Source organism: Saccopteryx bilineata, chromosome 5 (genome assembly GCF_036850765.1).
Source record: "Saccopteryx bilineata isolate mSacBil1 chromosome 5, mSacBil1_pri_phased_curated, whole genome shotgun sequence".
NCBI classification, from domain to species: Eukaryota; Metazoa; Chordata; class Mammalia; order Chiroptera; family Emballonuridae; genus Saccopteryx; species Saccopteryx bilineata.
The window spans coordinates 69,442,256-69,456,578 of record NC_089494.1 but is presented as its reverse complement, the minus strand read 5'-3'; the positions used below and the strand labels follow the sequence as shown (position 1 = coordinate 69,456,578).

General features: G+C 36.6%; 1 protein-coding gene across 2 annotated transcripts in view; it reads left to right on the top strand.

Moving 5' to 3' along the window:
* XIRP2 (xin actin binding repeat containing 2) overlaps positions 1-14,323 on the top strand; it is an 84,578-nt gene that overhangs the window by 20,022 nt on the left and 50,233 nt on the right. The window contains exon 2 of one of the 2 annotated variants that reach the window (XM_066233528.1): positions 9,929-10,089. In XM_066233528.1, the coding sequence (XP_066089625.1) occupies positions 10,033-10,089 (57 nt within the window). In that variant the 5' untranslated portion in view covers positions 9,929-10,032. Of the gene's footprint in view, positions 1-9,928; positions 10,090-14,323 lie in introns of those variants that run through there. The other variant, XM_066233529.1, reaches the window with a different exon arrangement.

The following is a 14,323-nucleotide window of genomic DNA, read 5'->3' as shown; positions in this document are numbered from 1 at the left end:
TTTTGAGTCATCCATTTTTAATAATGTTAACAGTTTGTTCTGATCAGTCAATGTTCTTTACTGAAAAGTTATACTTTAGCCTATTTGTCATAATTGTCTCTCTTTGATTTTCCTTTTGTCTGATAAATATTGTTGTTTTTTTTTTTTACTTTAAATGTTTATGCTTAGAAAGTCCAACTGGCCTGACCAGGCAGTGGCACAGTGGATAGAGCGTCAGACTGGAACCCGGAGGACCCAAGTTCGAAACCCTGAGGTCGCTGGCTTGAGTGTAGGCTCATCTGGTTTGAGCAAGGCTCAGCAGATTGAGCCCAAGGTTGCTGGCTTGAGCAAGGGGTCACTCGGTGTGCCCCCTGGTCAAGACACATATGAGAAAGCAATCAATGAATAACTAAGGTGCCACAACAAAGAAGTGATGCTTCTCATCTCTCTCCCTTCCTGTCTCTCTGTCCCTTTCTGTCCCTCTCTCTGTTTCTCTCTGTTTCTGTCACACACAAAAATAAAAAAAGAAAGTCCAACTGAAATTTTATGAATTACATTTCTCTGCAGAGTTTTTTTATCACTTAAAAATATATATTTAAGTCTTTAGTCCAGCTAATACTCTGTCATACACAGTGTGGTGGAGATTCTTAGTGTTTTCCTCAAAAGCATTATCCAATTTTCGCAGCATTATTAGTTTGTAATGCTGCTGATTTGTCCTCTTTCTGCATCTTTCTTTCATTCATATATTTATATGTTCAACTTCCTGGGAGCCTGTACGCTCCCAACCCACCGGTTGTAAACCCCTTAATTCTTGGGTTACAACTGCCTATCTCTTTTTCCAGCTAGACTAAAATCTCTGGAGCATAGTGGATGTGTTTTATGTTTATTGTCGTTAATCAATACATACTTAATGAGAACAAATAAATTAAAATAGACCTATTGATTATATAATTCAAATCATTTACTTTTGAAATTTTCTATGACAAAGATGGAGGAAGATATGTTAATGTCACCCACCGCAACTATATTCCTATAAAGTTCTCCTTTTCCTTGCTATTCATGGTCTTTCTGTGTGTCTGTACTGGGTTAGTCAGCATGCAGAGGCCTACAGAGTCACAGCTTCATACATAGTAGGATGGTATCTTCTATCTATAGAATAGCTCTCTTTAATACTATTTTGCATGAAAAAAAATATAACCATAATGGCTTCTATTCACTTATATTTGCCTGGTCATTTTTGCCCTATATTTTCTCTTTAAATTCTGTGATTTATTTAGATTGATTTCTTGCAGGGGGCACATAGTTGGATTTATTTGTCTTTGTCTTTCACTGTGAAATTTGACCTGTATTTATTTTCATGACTATTATATTTCATTTTACTTCTCCCTTAGGTATTTTATTTTAAGGCCCATTGTTTTCTTTCTGGCTGAATTTTGCTACATTGACTGTGTCTGACTTTTATTGCCTTCTCAGATGAATATCAATTTGGCTTCATATAGACTCCAGTTCACAAAACCCAAATGTCTGTGACAGTAACCAATTTTCTAATTCCTTTTAGTTTTCTCCATTATAAAGAAGAGATGTGGATGTCTAAATTTTGTTTCTTTACCACAGAAACTCTTCATGTGTCTGAATAATTTAGAATTTTTCCTTGAGCATAAAATATTTTATCAGGATTTGCTGATATATTGGTGTTTAAATTAATTTTATTCCTGGATTATGGTAAATATTCTTAATCTATACCTAAATTTTATTTTCAGAAAATTGTTCCCACATTATATCTTATAGTTCTTCCAAATCCCCACCCTCTCACTGAAATAATGTTATCATATAATTTTAATTTTTCTATTTGTTCTTTTTCATCTTTTTCACGTTATTGCTAATATGTTCATGAGTTTCTTTTCTGTGGCATGTTCTATTGACTGTGTTCGAGGTGTATTTTAATTCTTCTGAGAACTTTAATAATCCTCATTCTGTTCTAGTCTCTGAAAACTTTCTCTTCTTCTGATTTCACCTCAGCCAAATCTCTGCTGTAAATCAGACACAGCTAATAGCAACATTATAACCCACTAACTATAAATAAGATTTATAAAAGAAAGAGGTCAAAATATTTTGTACTTTATTCTATAAACTTTCACATTATATTGGGTAGGCAAAAGGGAAAAGAAATAAGGTGACTCAGAAAACTTAAATAATTGGTGTAAGTCACTTTTAAAGCACCTGCATTTACTATGTATTTTTCATCCAATAATATACATTGTATTGTTACACAATCATTTTTACCATAAAACTTTATCTACAACTACATTTTGGGAATATACTTTCTGAATTTTTAAAGTAAGAAAATATTTACATGTAGAAAATATGCTTGGATAAAAATCTTTTCTTTAATTAATTTTTATTATTTTAGATTTTATTTATTCATTTTAGAGAGGAGAGAGAGAGAGAAGGGGCAGGAGCAGGAAGCATCAACTCCCATATGTGCCTTGACCAGGCAAACCCAGGGTTTTAAACTGGAGTCCTCAATGTTCCAGGTCAATGCTTTCCCCACTGAGCCACCACAGGTCAGGCCTATAATCTTGCTTTAGAAATAATATCATGACAAAGCACTTGGCATCATTAGACATCTTCTGAATAAACATTGTTCTGATTTTGCCAGTAATTATTACTCTACAAAGATCTTAGGGTCATATTTATAACTTTTATTTCAGATTTTTAGATAATTATTTGTTTAATAGGAAATAAGTATAGATTTGTGATTTTCTAATATTGAAAGACATAATTTATATAAACCACTGAATTCCTTATATAAAATTCCCTGAACAGCTCATTAGAGGAAGAGTTTATAACAAATGTAGCAATGACCTTTTTGAAATCTCATGATATTAGTCTTTGCATATGTCTAAGAATTCTTTCACTGATAATACAAATTGTAAAATTAGGAAGTGTATTAATTGCACTGAGTATTCCTCCTTGTTTTATATATCTGACTTCTTAAAGCTATTTTATTAATGCTTCCAAGTATATATGGAAGACTGACTATGCAGTCCTTTCTGTGAATGACAACAGGTGTGTGAACAATTGTTCAAGATAAGAAGAGTATTCTGCCTTATATTGAATCACTATGCTTATTTTTAAAGTGCTGTAAATTTGAATTTTTCATAGAAACTAAAATTCTAGAAGGCAGAATGAATATTTAACCTGGGAATATTTTGTTGGTTAATTGATTTAGTCAGTTACTTTGTTTTCAAAAACTACATAAGAAAATTCACATTTGGAGATGGAGCAATAAATCTTTAGTTATACAACCTCTCATGATTTAAGAAAATATGAAATAACATAAGTTGGATTTATCTGTAGTATATAAATTTTTTTATTTAAAAAAACTATAAATCTTTTTTCCAAAAAACTTCAGAATTCTCATAAAAAGACATTATTGACCTTGTTATCTAATAGTTTTCATAAGAGCTTGAATTTTTTTTTTAGTGATTTATCTTTTTTCAAAGTACCTCCCTACATATTCTTTCTGCTGAAAGAGTTTATTTGAGCCAAACTGACAACATATGGCAAGGAGCAAGAGCCCAAATGCTCCTTGACAGTTTTTCAGCTTCTTTTATGCATTTGAAATTAAGGAGGGAATGTAAGGAAGACTACCTGGAGGAGGGGCAAGCAAGCCAGGTATTGGGTTACAGGACAGTTAACAAGATTATGTGCTTTATTAAGGGTGATTACAATTTATGTCAAAGGTATGTCAATTTAGATTCACAGAAACAATGGACAAGGCTTTTGTTGGTCAAATAAGTTTTTAAATATGACATATATATTTGCTCGCTTTGGGTGTGGGAGACAGGCTGTAAGGGGGCAAAGTCATTATAGCCTAAGGCTTAGTTTTAAAGCTAAGCTTTTCCCCACACCCTTGACTGTTGCATGATGTGGGGTGGTGCACTCTCATGAGGAATCTCATTATGCCTTAGAAAAGTGACTTTGTATCAGAGACTTCCTTGTTTGTATATTGGATTAAAGGTTTTGATTTCTACACTATAAAATGGGGCAGAGAAGCCCATGCTGGAGGACAGCAGAGAAAGGCCATGTGGAGGAGAAGAGAAGCTGACAAGATGGCAGAGTGCTGAAGGAGAAGCCAGTTTGTGCAGAGAGGAGATGGGAAACAGAGATGAATAAGGCTGGTGAGCTAGAAACCTTTGATTCTAGGAAACTCAGATAAGTCAGTGGCTTTGGGAGCCCTGAATGGAAAGGGAAGCGTTTTCTCACTGTGTGTATTTCTTGCCCTCTGGGTGCAAGCTAGGATTAAAGCTAATGGCCTGCCAGTTCTTGGCTCCATTGTTTCATTACCGTCTGTCCGAATCAAATGTGAACCTGCATGGGCCAGGCAGCTGTGATGGTGGCCGTGGCTACTGGCTTTACAGCTTGCTTAAGGCTAAGATAAACCTTTTACTTAAAAGCTATATTCCTGGAGCATGACTACCTGCCATGAACTGCCCAATTGAGAATTTATGATCAGATTTCCTGTACGGTTACTTTCCATAGAGCCTTTTTTTTTTTTTGGTCTAAAATAGGATTTATTCTATTATACAGTAGTCGCGGGGGTTAGGTTCCAGAACCCCCCACAATAGGTGAAAATCCATTAAGTAGCAACCTTATATTTATTTTATTATTTATATGTACAGAACACAGTGCTCTGGTTGGTCACCTCCCATCCATCAGCCAATAGTATTCTATGTATGATCTCATGTGGGCAAACTAGCTCAAGCAGAAGCAGCTGTAGCTGTGTTTTCCACACGTGCGAATCTTTGTCTATTCATCTGCTGCACACTACATATTTTATTTTGATTTAATGTTCTTTTAATATATTTTAATTAATATTTTTATATTGTTATCAATTTTTAGGCTAGAAAATGCTTATTTTACCACCAAAATAATTAAAATAATAAATATATAAAAATACCTGTATACCGCAAAATCCCATAATATAGCAAAAAATCTGAGATACAAAATTAGATATATACAATTTAAAAATATGTGATACAGTGAGACCATGAAAAGTGAACCATGATATGATGAGAGACAACTGTACAAAGAATTGATATTTTCTATGGATTAGGAGTTATTTTCTTATCATCAAGTAAAAGAAAACATTTACTATTTAGGGAGCTATGGATTCTTGTCCTGGCTATTCTATAAGCTCTGAAAATGGAAGAATTCACTGAACTTCTTTGAATTTTCATTTATCCATCTGCTCAATAAATTACCTCTAAATGTCAGAAACAAGTATTCTAATATAATCATTTTATAATATTAATATATATAATTTTTTGACAGAAATGATCACCTAAAATTTTATTTTTCCCTTCTCTTTCACAGTCCACTTTCGCCTTATAAAGCATGTTTCTCCACTGTCTGATTTGCATATTTTCAGATCCCATCATTCCCTATTTTTCCAGGCATTTTATCACAGTAGTAGCTTTATTGTTCTTCTTCCTTTTCTTTCTCTTTGAAGATACCCTAAATTCATTTCACACTGTATTTCAATCTCAGTTGCATTCAAATCTTCTGAAATAATACATTATGAGGTCAGTGACAATGTTCCTGTCTCTTCCACACACATGTTTAAGAATGCGGCTGTCTTAACAATCTTAAAAATTACATCAGGTGTCATCAGCACCAAGTTAGGAGCAGATAGGTGCACTGTATTACAGTAGACAGGGCAAGAAGCATCACCTTGGTTTACAGATAAAGAAGTCAATGAGACATTCACTTAGGAGGTTAGGAAATAATATGGACACAGTTTGTTAGCTCAAGGTAAGTTTTCTACACCACAACGCTACCTGAGTAGGCACAGTTACTAATGGAAAGAAGAAAGGTAGAGAGAGAGAGAGAGAGAGACTAATATGTGACATCTTTACTGTGATTAGAATAAAAGGCAATGGAATCCAAATCTCTTAATAATCAAGCCACTGAATTACTATTAATCTTGGGCACATCTCAGTAATATTTTAAAAAATGAATAATTGAAAAGTAAATACTATCTGTAAATTTTAGCAAACATAAACTCCTGATTATCTGTTAAGATTAATAAAAGAATGATATTGTTGCACTCGCCGGGTAAAACAAACACTGGAGACGTTTGGAGAGTTTCAGACAAAGTTTTATGGCCAAGAGAAAAAGAAAAGAAAACAAAACAAAACAAAACAAACCTGCACAGGGGTGAACTCAGGTGGCAGTCACAAGAGTCACACCGAGCGCCTACAGTCTAGGGGTTTTTATAGCATAGCAAGCAAGCGGTTCATACAGAAGCTGATGTGGCTGTTAGTCATTAGCTAGGGAGGTCGTGCGCAGTTACGGGGGGAGGGTATTACTCAGTGGAGAATTTCAAACATAAACTTCTGATAAGGGTCTCTGACTCAATGCAAGATGTTGCTGAACTCTTTGTTCTCAGCGTCACAGGGACCTTGTACACTCTTGGCAGCCTCAGCATGTCAGTACTCCCTGAATCTAACAATATCTTTATAGGAATAATATACAAAATAAAATTTATATTTTAAGGTGGAAAAACTTTAGGGAGTCATGTTCAATAAAATCTATATGGTAATTATTTATTTATTTATTTATTTTTATTTTTTTGTATTTTTCCGAAGCTAGAAACGGGGAGAGACAGTCAGACAGACTCCCACATGCGCCCACCAGGGGGCGACGCTCTGCCCACCAGGGACCGATGCTCTGCCCCTCCTGGGCATCGCTCTGCCGCAACCAGAGCCACTCTAGTGCCTGGGCAGAGGCCATGGAGCCATCCCCAGCGCCCGGGCCATCTTTGCTCCAATGGAGCCTTGGCTGCGGGAGGGGAAGAGAGAGACAGAAAGGAAGGAGAGGGGGAGGGGTGGAGAAGCAGATGGGCGCCTCTCCTGTGTGCCCTGGTAGAGAATCGAGCCAGGCCGATGCTCTACCACTGAGCCAACCGGCCAGGGCTATATGGTAACTATTCATAACAAAGTAAGAAGAGGACAGTTGAATACAAAGTAAACTCACCTGTGCAGATAGATAATATACAGGGGAAAATGAATATGTATTTTCTTCAGCAAGTACGGTAGAAGACTTTCAGTGGATTGTCAGAGTCCCTTTTGGTCAGAATCAACTGAAAGAGTGTACTGTTGTATGGGAATGAGGTTTTGGATGACAGGTGAACTTCAAAAATAACTGACATTTGTTGTAAACCTACCAGTGTTGTACCGTCACAGCATTCACATGATACAGCTTCTTACTCCTTTATATTTTGTATCTTTTTCAAAGCATGTTGAATAAAATATATTTATAATTTTAATCAAAATATATTAAAATGTCTATCTGAATAAAAAGTCTCAATGGAAAACCAAATAATCAAGGAGTCAAAACAGAAATGATTTTTTTTTTTTTTTTTTTTACAGAGACAGAGAGAGAGTCAGAGTGAGGGATAGGCAGGGACAGATAGACAGGAACGAAGAGATAAGAAGCATCAATCATTAGTTTTTCGTTGCGCATTGTGACACCTTAGTTGTTCATTGATTGCTTTCTCATATGTGCCTTGCCTTCAGCAGACCAAATAACCCCTTGCTCAAGCCAGCGACCTTGGGTTCAAGCTGGTGAGCTTTTTGCTCAAGCCAGATGAGCCTGCGCTCAAACTGGCAACCTCGGGGTCTCGAACCTGGGTCCTCTGCATCCCAGTCTGATGCTCTATCCACTGCGCCACTGCCTGGTCAGGCCAGAAATGATTTTTAATATTTTCTGGGTCCAATTGTTTTCAGCTGCTGGTGTGTACATCAACCTTAAAGAAACTAAAGCAAAAAATTAAATATGATAGTTCAAGGTGGGGATTGGAGGAGAAGGTAGAGGAACAGGGAAGGGAAAAAACAACTTGGCTATCAGTTACTTAGGGTTCTTTAATCACAGTAATTAAATAAAAACAACCCAAATTACAGAGTACACAAAAGAGCTCTACTCTATGAGTCCCACATACTGTCATTCCTAAGGTGAAAGGCAAGGGGTGCACGAATAAGTAATGAATAAACATATATATATATGTATGTATGTATGTATATTTCATATACTAATTGGTCCCAAAAATATTTGATTGAAATGATTTTGGAATTACAATATTCTTTAAGAGCAAACAGTAAACTATCAAGCAGAGTGGTAACAAAAAACACTATATAAAATATAAAACCTAGTTTTGAAACCAGGTCAGACACATGTAATTAACCATGGAAAATTACATGGTGGGTCCTTGTGTTCCTTTTAGACATTTAGACATATTCCCTTATACCTAAAAGGAGCTGGTTAGACTAGGGAAGACTATGTGATCTCTAAGACCTTTCTGCCTCTATTAACTGTTAGCCTGTGGTCATGAAGTCAGTTTTTTGCTCTACTTTCAAGTATGAAATCTTTCCACCCTCTATTTTTGTCAGACAAATGGCTTCAGTGGGAAAACAGGTGATTCACAGTTTTTTCCCATAGTACTGGATAATCGAAGGTGAAGAGATTAGCCAAAGATATATATATCTTATGTAACATGTATCTATGAGTAAAAGAAAAAAATGGTCTACAATTCTCATAGCATTCACATATTTTAGCTAGCTCTATCTTCTTGAGGGTTGGGGGTGGACAGAGAAGGGAAAAAATATTTTTAGACTTGCTAAAGGTTAAATTCAACCATTAGATCTGCCAGTTGTTAATTGTGTAATCATAAAAAAGTTTTTTAATTTTGACTGCATTTTTATCTATGAATTTTAGAAAATAATAGCTCTATCTTATGAGATGATCAGAGGAGTAAATGTCATAATGCTCTGAAAGCATTTAGCATGAATCCAACACACAGTGCTTCAGAAATGTTTATAATTAACATTATGTATAACTTTTTTTTTTTTCATTTTTCTGAAGCTGGAAACGGGGAGGCAGTCAGACAGACTCCCGCATGTGCCCGACAGGGATCCACCTGGCATGCCCACCAGGGGGCGATGCTCTGCCCATCTGGGGCATCGCTCTGTTGCATCCAGAGCCATTCTAGCGCCTGAGGCAGAGGCCACAGAGCCATCCCCAGCGCCCAGGCCATCTTTGCTCCAGTGGAGCCTCGGCTGTGAGAGGGGAAGAGAGAGACAGAGAGGAAGGAGAGGGGGAGGGGTGGAAAGTAGATGGGCGCTAGCCGGGAATCAAACCCAGGACTCCTGCACGCCAGGCGGACGCTCTCCCACTGAGCCAACCAGCTAAGGCCTATGTATCTCTTAATAAATAACTCTCATCAGAATAATTGCAAGAGTAGGAGCCACAACATTTTCTTTTGATGTTTGTATAAGCATATGCTCCTATATAGGTATTTTGTAGCTTTGCTTGACACTTGAAGAAAAGAGGTTAACCGTGAACTATCTAAAATACTGTGAAACAGCCCTGACATTGGCTCAGTGTTAAAGAGTGTTGGCCCAGTATGTGGATGTCCTAGGTTTGATTCTCTGTGAGAGCACAAAGGAGAAGAAACCATTTGCTTCTCCACCTCTCCCACTCACCTTTTCTTTCTCTCTCTTCACCTCCCGCAGGTATGGCTCGATTGATTCGAGCACCTCTGCTGGGCACTGAGGATAGCTCCTTGGAGCCTCTGCCTCAGGTGCAAAAAATAGCTCAGTTGCAAGCATGGTCCCTAATGGCCACAGCATCGGCCCCAGACAAGGGTTGTTGGGTGGATCCCTGTTGGGGAGCATACAGGAGTCTGTCTCTCTAACTCCCCTCCTCTCACTTGGAAAAAGAAAGGGGGGAAAAAAAAAGAAAGAATGATTGAAAGAAAAGAAAATACTGTGAAACATTGCAGTCTGTTTTGTGACCAGATATTTTAAATGCCTTCACTGTTCATAAGTTGATGCTACTTTCTTTACAAAGCCTGACACCTATCTGAGCATGCTACATTTCTTTTCAGTGACTATTGGCCCTACTCAGCCTGCAAGTGGATTTGTAGAAGACAGTGCTGCATTGACTGAGGGTGTATCAGACCTCCAGGATTTGGTGTCATTAAAGGAGCGGATGGCGAGGTACCAAGCAGCTGTTTCCAAGGGTGACTGCCGCAGCTTCTCTGCCAATGTAAGCTGCTTCTGGTGGTTTGGTATTAGGCAATGTGCTTGTTGTCTTCTCTTCACATACCCTCCTTTTACTGCAATATAGGAGTGCTATTGCACAATGGAATAAAGTAGAAAAGGCACAGAAATGTGTGTATCAAATTGGGAGGATCTAAATTTAAGCTTCAGCTCTGATACTTACTAACTTTGTGAATTTGGGCTACTACCTTAACCGCATTCAGAGCTTCAGTTTCCTTACCTGAAAAATGGGAATAGCCATCTACCATAGAGCATCTTAGTGAGGAGTCAAAGATAATTTATGTGTAAACCATAAGGTGTCATATAAATGTGTTATTGTTGTCATCATTATCATTTAACCTATAGCTATTCTCCTCGGGAAAGTCGGGAATTAATTTCAAATTTTAAAAATGTGGGCCTGCATGCCTCCCTCCTTGGTCTCAAGTATAGTTCATTTAAATTCACTGACAGTATAATTTCTTTTGCTTTTTTCATTTCTCTGTATGTACTAAATCCATTAGATGTAGGTTAATCAACATATAAATGAAGGAGATTAGCAATGTAGGCACTGGCGCTCTGCTAAACCAATTACGATTATAGGAAACAGCAGGATTCAGTAAGACCACCAATTCTTAGAACCAACGCATAATAAAGTCTTTTGAATAAAAGAATTAGTTGTATTCCATATTCTGTGGCCTTCTAGCCACAGGATTTGATGAGTCATTTTATTAGTAGCAGCTTTATAGCTTAATGGAATATAAAGATCTTATTTTATAATTACAGTCACCATATTAGTGAAATTGTTCATTTAACCAAAAGAGAGAGAGAATAGCCAAAAAGCATGGTATTCTAAAATAGCTGTTCTTAGCATTCTTTTTTACAATTATTTAGAGACAAAGCTGACTGTGCCAAACTCACTTACAATGTTACAATTCTAGATGACATTTAAGTTTTTACATAGTCATTAAAATCCATTTTAGATGCAGATAAATTTTGAATGAATATAAAGAAATGACATAAGTCCTGAGATCACATGGCAAAGAAATAGTATCACTCCAGCACCTCCTACCAGTTGCCAGTCTTCTTAGATAGTACCCCCTGCTGGTTCATTAAGGAACTTCATACAAATTAGTGTCTAAATTGGAGAAATGATGCTTGGGGAAACAAGCTCATTTTGAAAATACCTAGTTAAAGATTGGTTATTTAGTTAACCATCCTTCATTTATTAGGACATATAACTAAGGAAAAGTAAAATTTATGGAAACCATGTAAATTGTGACAAACCACATTAAATTTCTATTCTCTTGACTTAGATACTCTGTTAACTATATTTAACTGCCTCCTCTCATACAAGAAAGCATCCCTGGCTCAGCAAATGCCCTATTTTGGGGTTTGGCCCTATGTAAATATTATGAGGGAAAGAAAAAGAATTACATTAGCTCAGATAGTCCTGGTAAATATCTGAAGAAAATTTTTTAAAAAACCACAACGGCCTTATTTGGTCAGCTGTATCAAATGCTTGTTCAAATTTTTAAAAGCATGGAAACTGCTTGTGATCAAATTTCTGTCTATACAACAAATGAACCAAATATTTCATGTGTAAAAGCTGAAATCACTTATTCAGACTCAAATTGTAACTATTATATTTCAATCACATCAACATAGATGACAATGATCAGTTTCCTATTGTCCTAGACTCAGCCAGATGGCATTTGGTTGAACCCAGATGAAAGTCATGCTCATTAAAAGGCAGCAGACTGCAGAAGCTCCCTAGAAGAGAAAGGGAAAGAAACAGTTGTCAAGAAATATATTAAAATGCCAGATTCTGTGCTGTGCAATTTTATTTCCTTTATCTTTTTTTTTAACACTCACAAGAAATCTTTGAAAAAAAATTATTATTCTCAGTTTATGGGAAATAAAATTGAGGTTCAGGAACGTCCAAAGTTGTAATTGTCAGAACTGGAATTAGAATCACTGTATGTCCAACTCCCCAACTTATGTTATTTCTATTATGTCCCAGAATCCAAGGACAGTTCTTTATAAAGGAAATTGGTGATTATGTAGAATAGTTACCTAACTTTAAGTATAGGCTATTTTCTTATTAAACTAACAATATCAGGGAGGTTCTATGTTGGATATTTAAACTAACTTCGTAAGATAACTTTATTATTGGCATATCCATTAGATTCTAAATCTTCTGACTCCAACAATAAGAAACCTAGAATAAGAATAAACATTAAAAAGTTCAAAACAAAGCAATCTAAGTTAAGTGGTCATTTACAAGATCACGAATTATTAGGGATGTTTAATACATAGTGCTAAACAAGGCAAAACCACGGGACATGATCTCCATCTGAGCCAATTTATGGCTACAGACTGTCCTGCGTCTACATGTGAAGACTTCATTTACCATCTTAGCTGAACAAGAAAACTTTACCACTACCACTAAACTGCAGCTTAAAGGAGCTGCCTCCGTTTGGTGTGTGGACAGCAACTGTAGTATGACAGCAGCACCAGAGATGTTAGGGAGAGTGGAAGTATGACAGTAAAAATAATCAACTGTGTGCATTTCAGCATATCTAATTTGCTGATTCCAAAGCACAATGCTGAAGGAAAGAAACAGGTATATCTGTTGTTTGTTTGTTTTTTCCATTTGGCAGATGAGAGCCAACCTGTTCAGTATAGAAACTAATATTTTTTGAGAAAATACACAAACTAGGAAAGGATACTTGGTTATACTAAGATATTTACTGGGGTTTGCCAGATTAATTAGCATGTGATTCTGTCCATTGTTTATAATTATTGGAGAGAGTAAAATTCTTCCTCACAATAATTACCTTAATTTCTATAATTTAATATTTATATACAAGGTGTGACAAAAGTAGTTTTATAGTTATAATACTAATAAATAGTAAAATAAGTAATAAATAATAATACAAGAATAAACTGTTTCCTGTACTTACAACTATAAACCTACTTTTGCCCCACTGTATTTTCTATATATCAATATGATCAATTGAGGAAGGCCACATATGTAAGTTAAGTGACAAGGGGGTAAAAAAAAAATCTTAGCCTTAATTTTCCCTTCCTCTTCATAATATTAAATTTGAAAAGGGCTGCCATACTTTATCATGACTTAAACATGTATCAAATGGCAGTAATTGGCCAGGACTTACGTTTGAAGTTTGTTGCAGAGTCTGATAGAATATGTATCTAGTACATATAAGTGTACAACTTGTCCCTCTTTCTCATACTGCCAATGTGTACATTCTTAACTATTGAATAGGCCCTGTCCTTGGGGAAAGGTTACGAAGTTAATAAAGCAACCACTTGAATATTTGCTAGAATTCGGATAACCTTGAGTATGAATTTAGTCTGCAATATTCTGGAACCTGGGAAACCCCAAGAATGTTGTATTTTTAGGATCTGTTTGAGGGAAGGAATGCATATTGGGGTGATAATCCCAGGTCCACAGAGGCCCACAGTCCATGGTGTGGGGACCTCAGCTCACTGGCATCCCAGGCATCCAGGTACTTCCATGGCTCAAGGCTTCCAAGGTTCCATCAGGACTGGGCCAGACCTCGGGAGACCCACTGGGGTTTGAAGTGTTGTTGCTGAGTCTCTTCCAGTTTTGAGGAGACCTAAGGAAGGGAAGGAGAGTTGTCTTTCTCTCTCACCCAGGCTTGAGTGCCTGCTGGGCTCGGGGCTGTGCTAAAGTATCAGAAGCAAAGCCCTTGAGTTGCAGCACTTCTCACTGGGACGTAAAAATCTGAAAAGACTCCTCAGTGTTCTTCAAGTTATTCTAAACATTGCCTATTGAAACAGACTCTCTCATCTATAAAATGCCAATGATAGACTAGGACCCATATAATCATAACTCCCACCACTTCCCCTGTTCTCACACACCAATGCTGAGCTAAGTGTTGGAGTAGTAGTATAGCTAATTTTTTTTTGCCTGTCCTTTAAGGCTAAGAATGATTAAGCCAGTCAGCTGTGATTAAGACAGACAGATAGGAGTTCATATTCCAGCTCCAATACTCACATCCGAGCTGTGAGAATTTAGCAGGCTTACTTTTCCAACTCTCAATTTCCTCATTTTAAAATCAAGATAAGTGTCCATATCTCATAGTATATGGAGAAGCATCAAATGACATAGCAACTCACCGTGTACTATGTATCTAGTATTTGTTATTATTGCTGATATTAATATTTTTGAGTAAGAGCTACCCCGAGGTTATTTT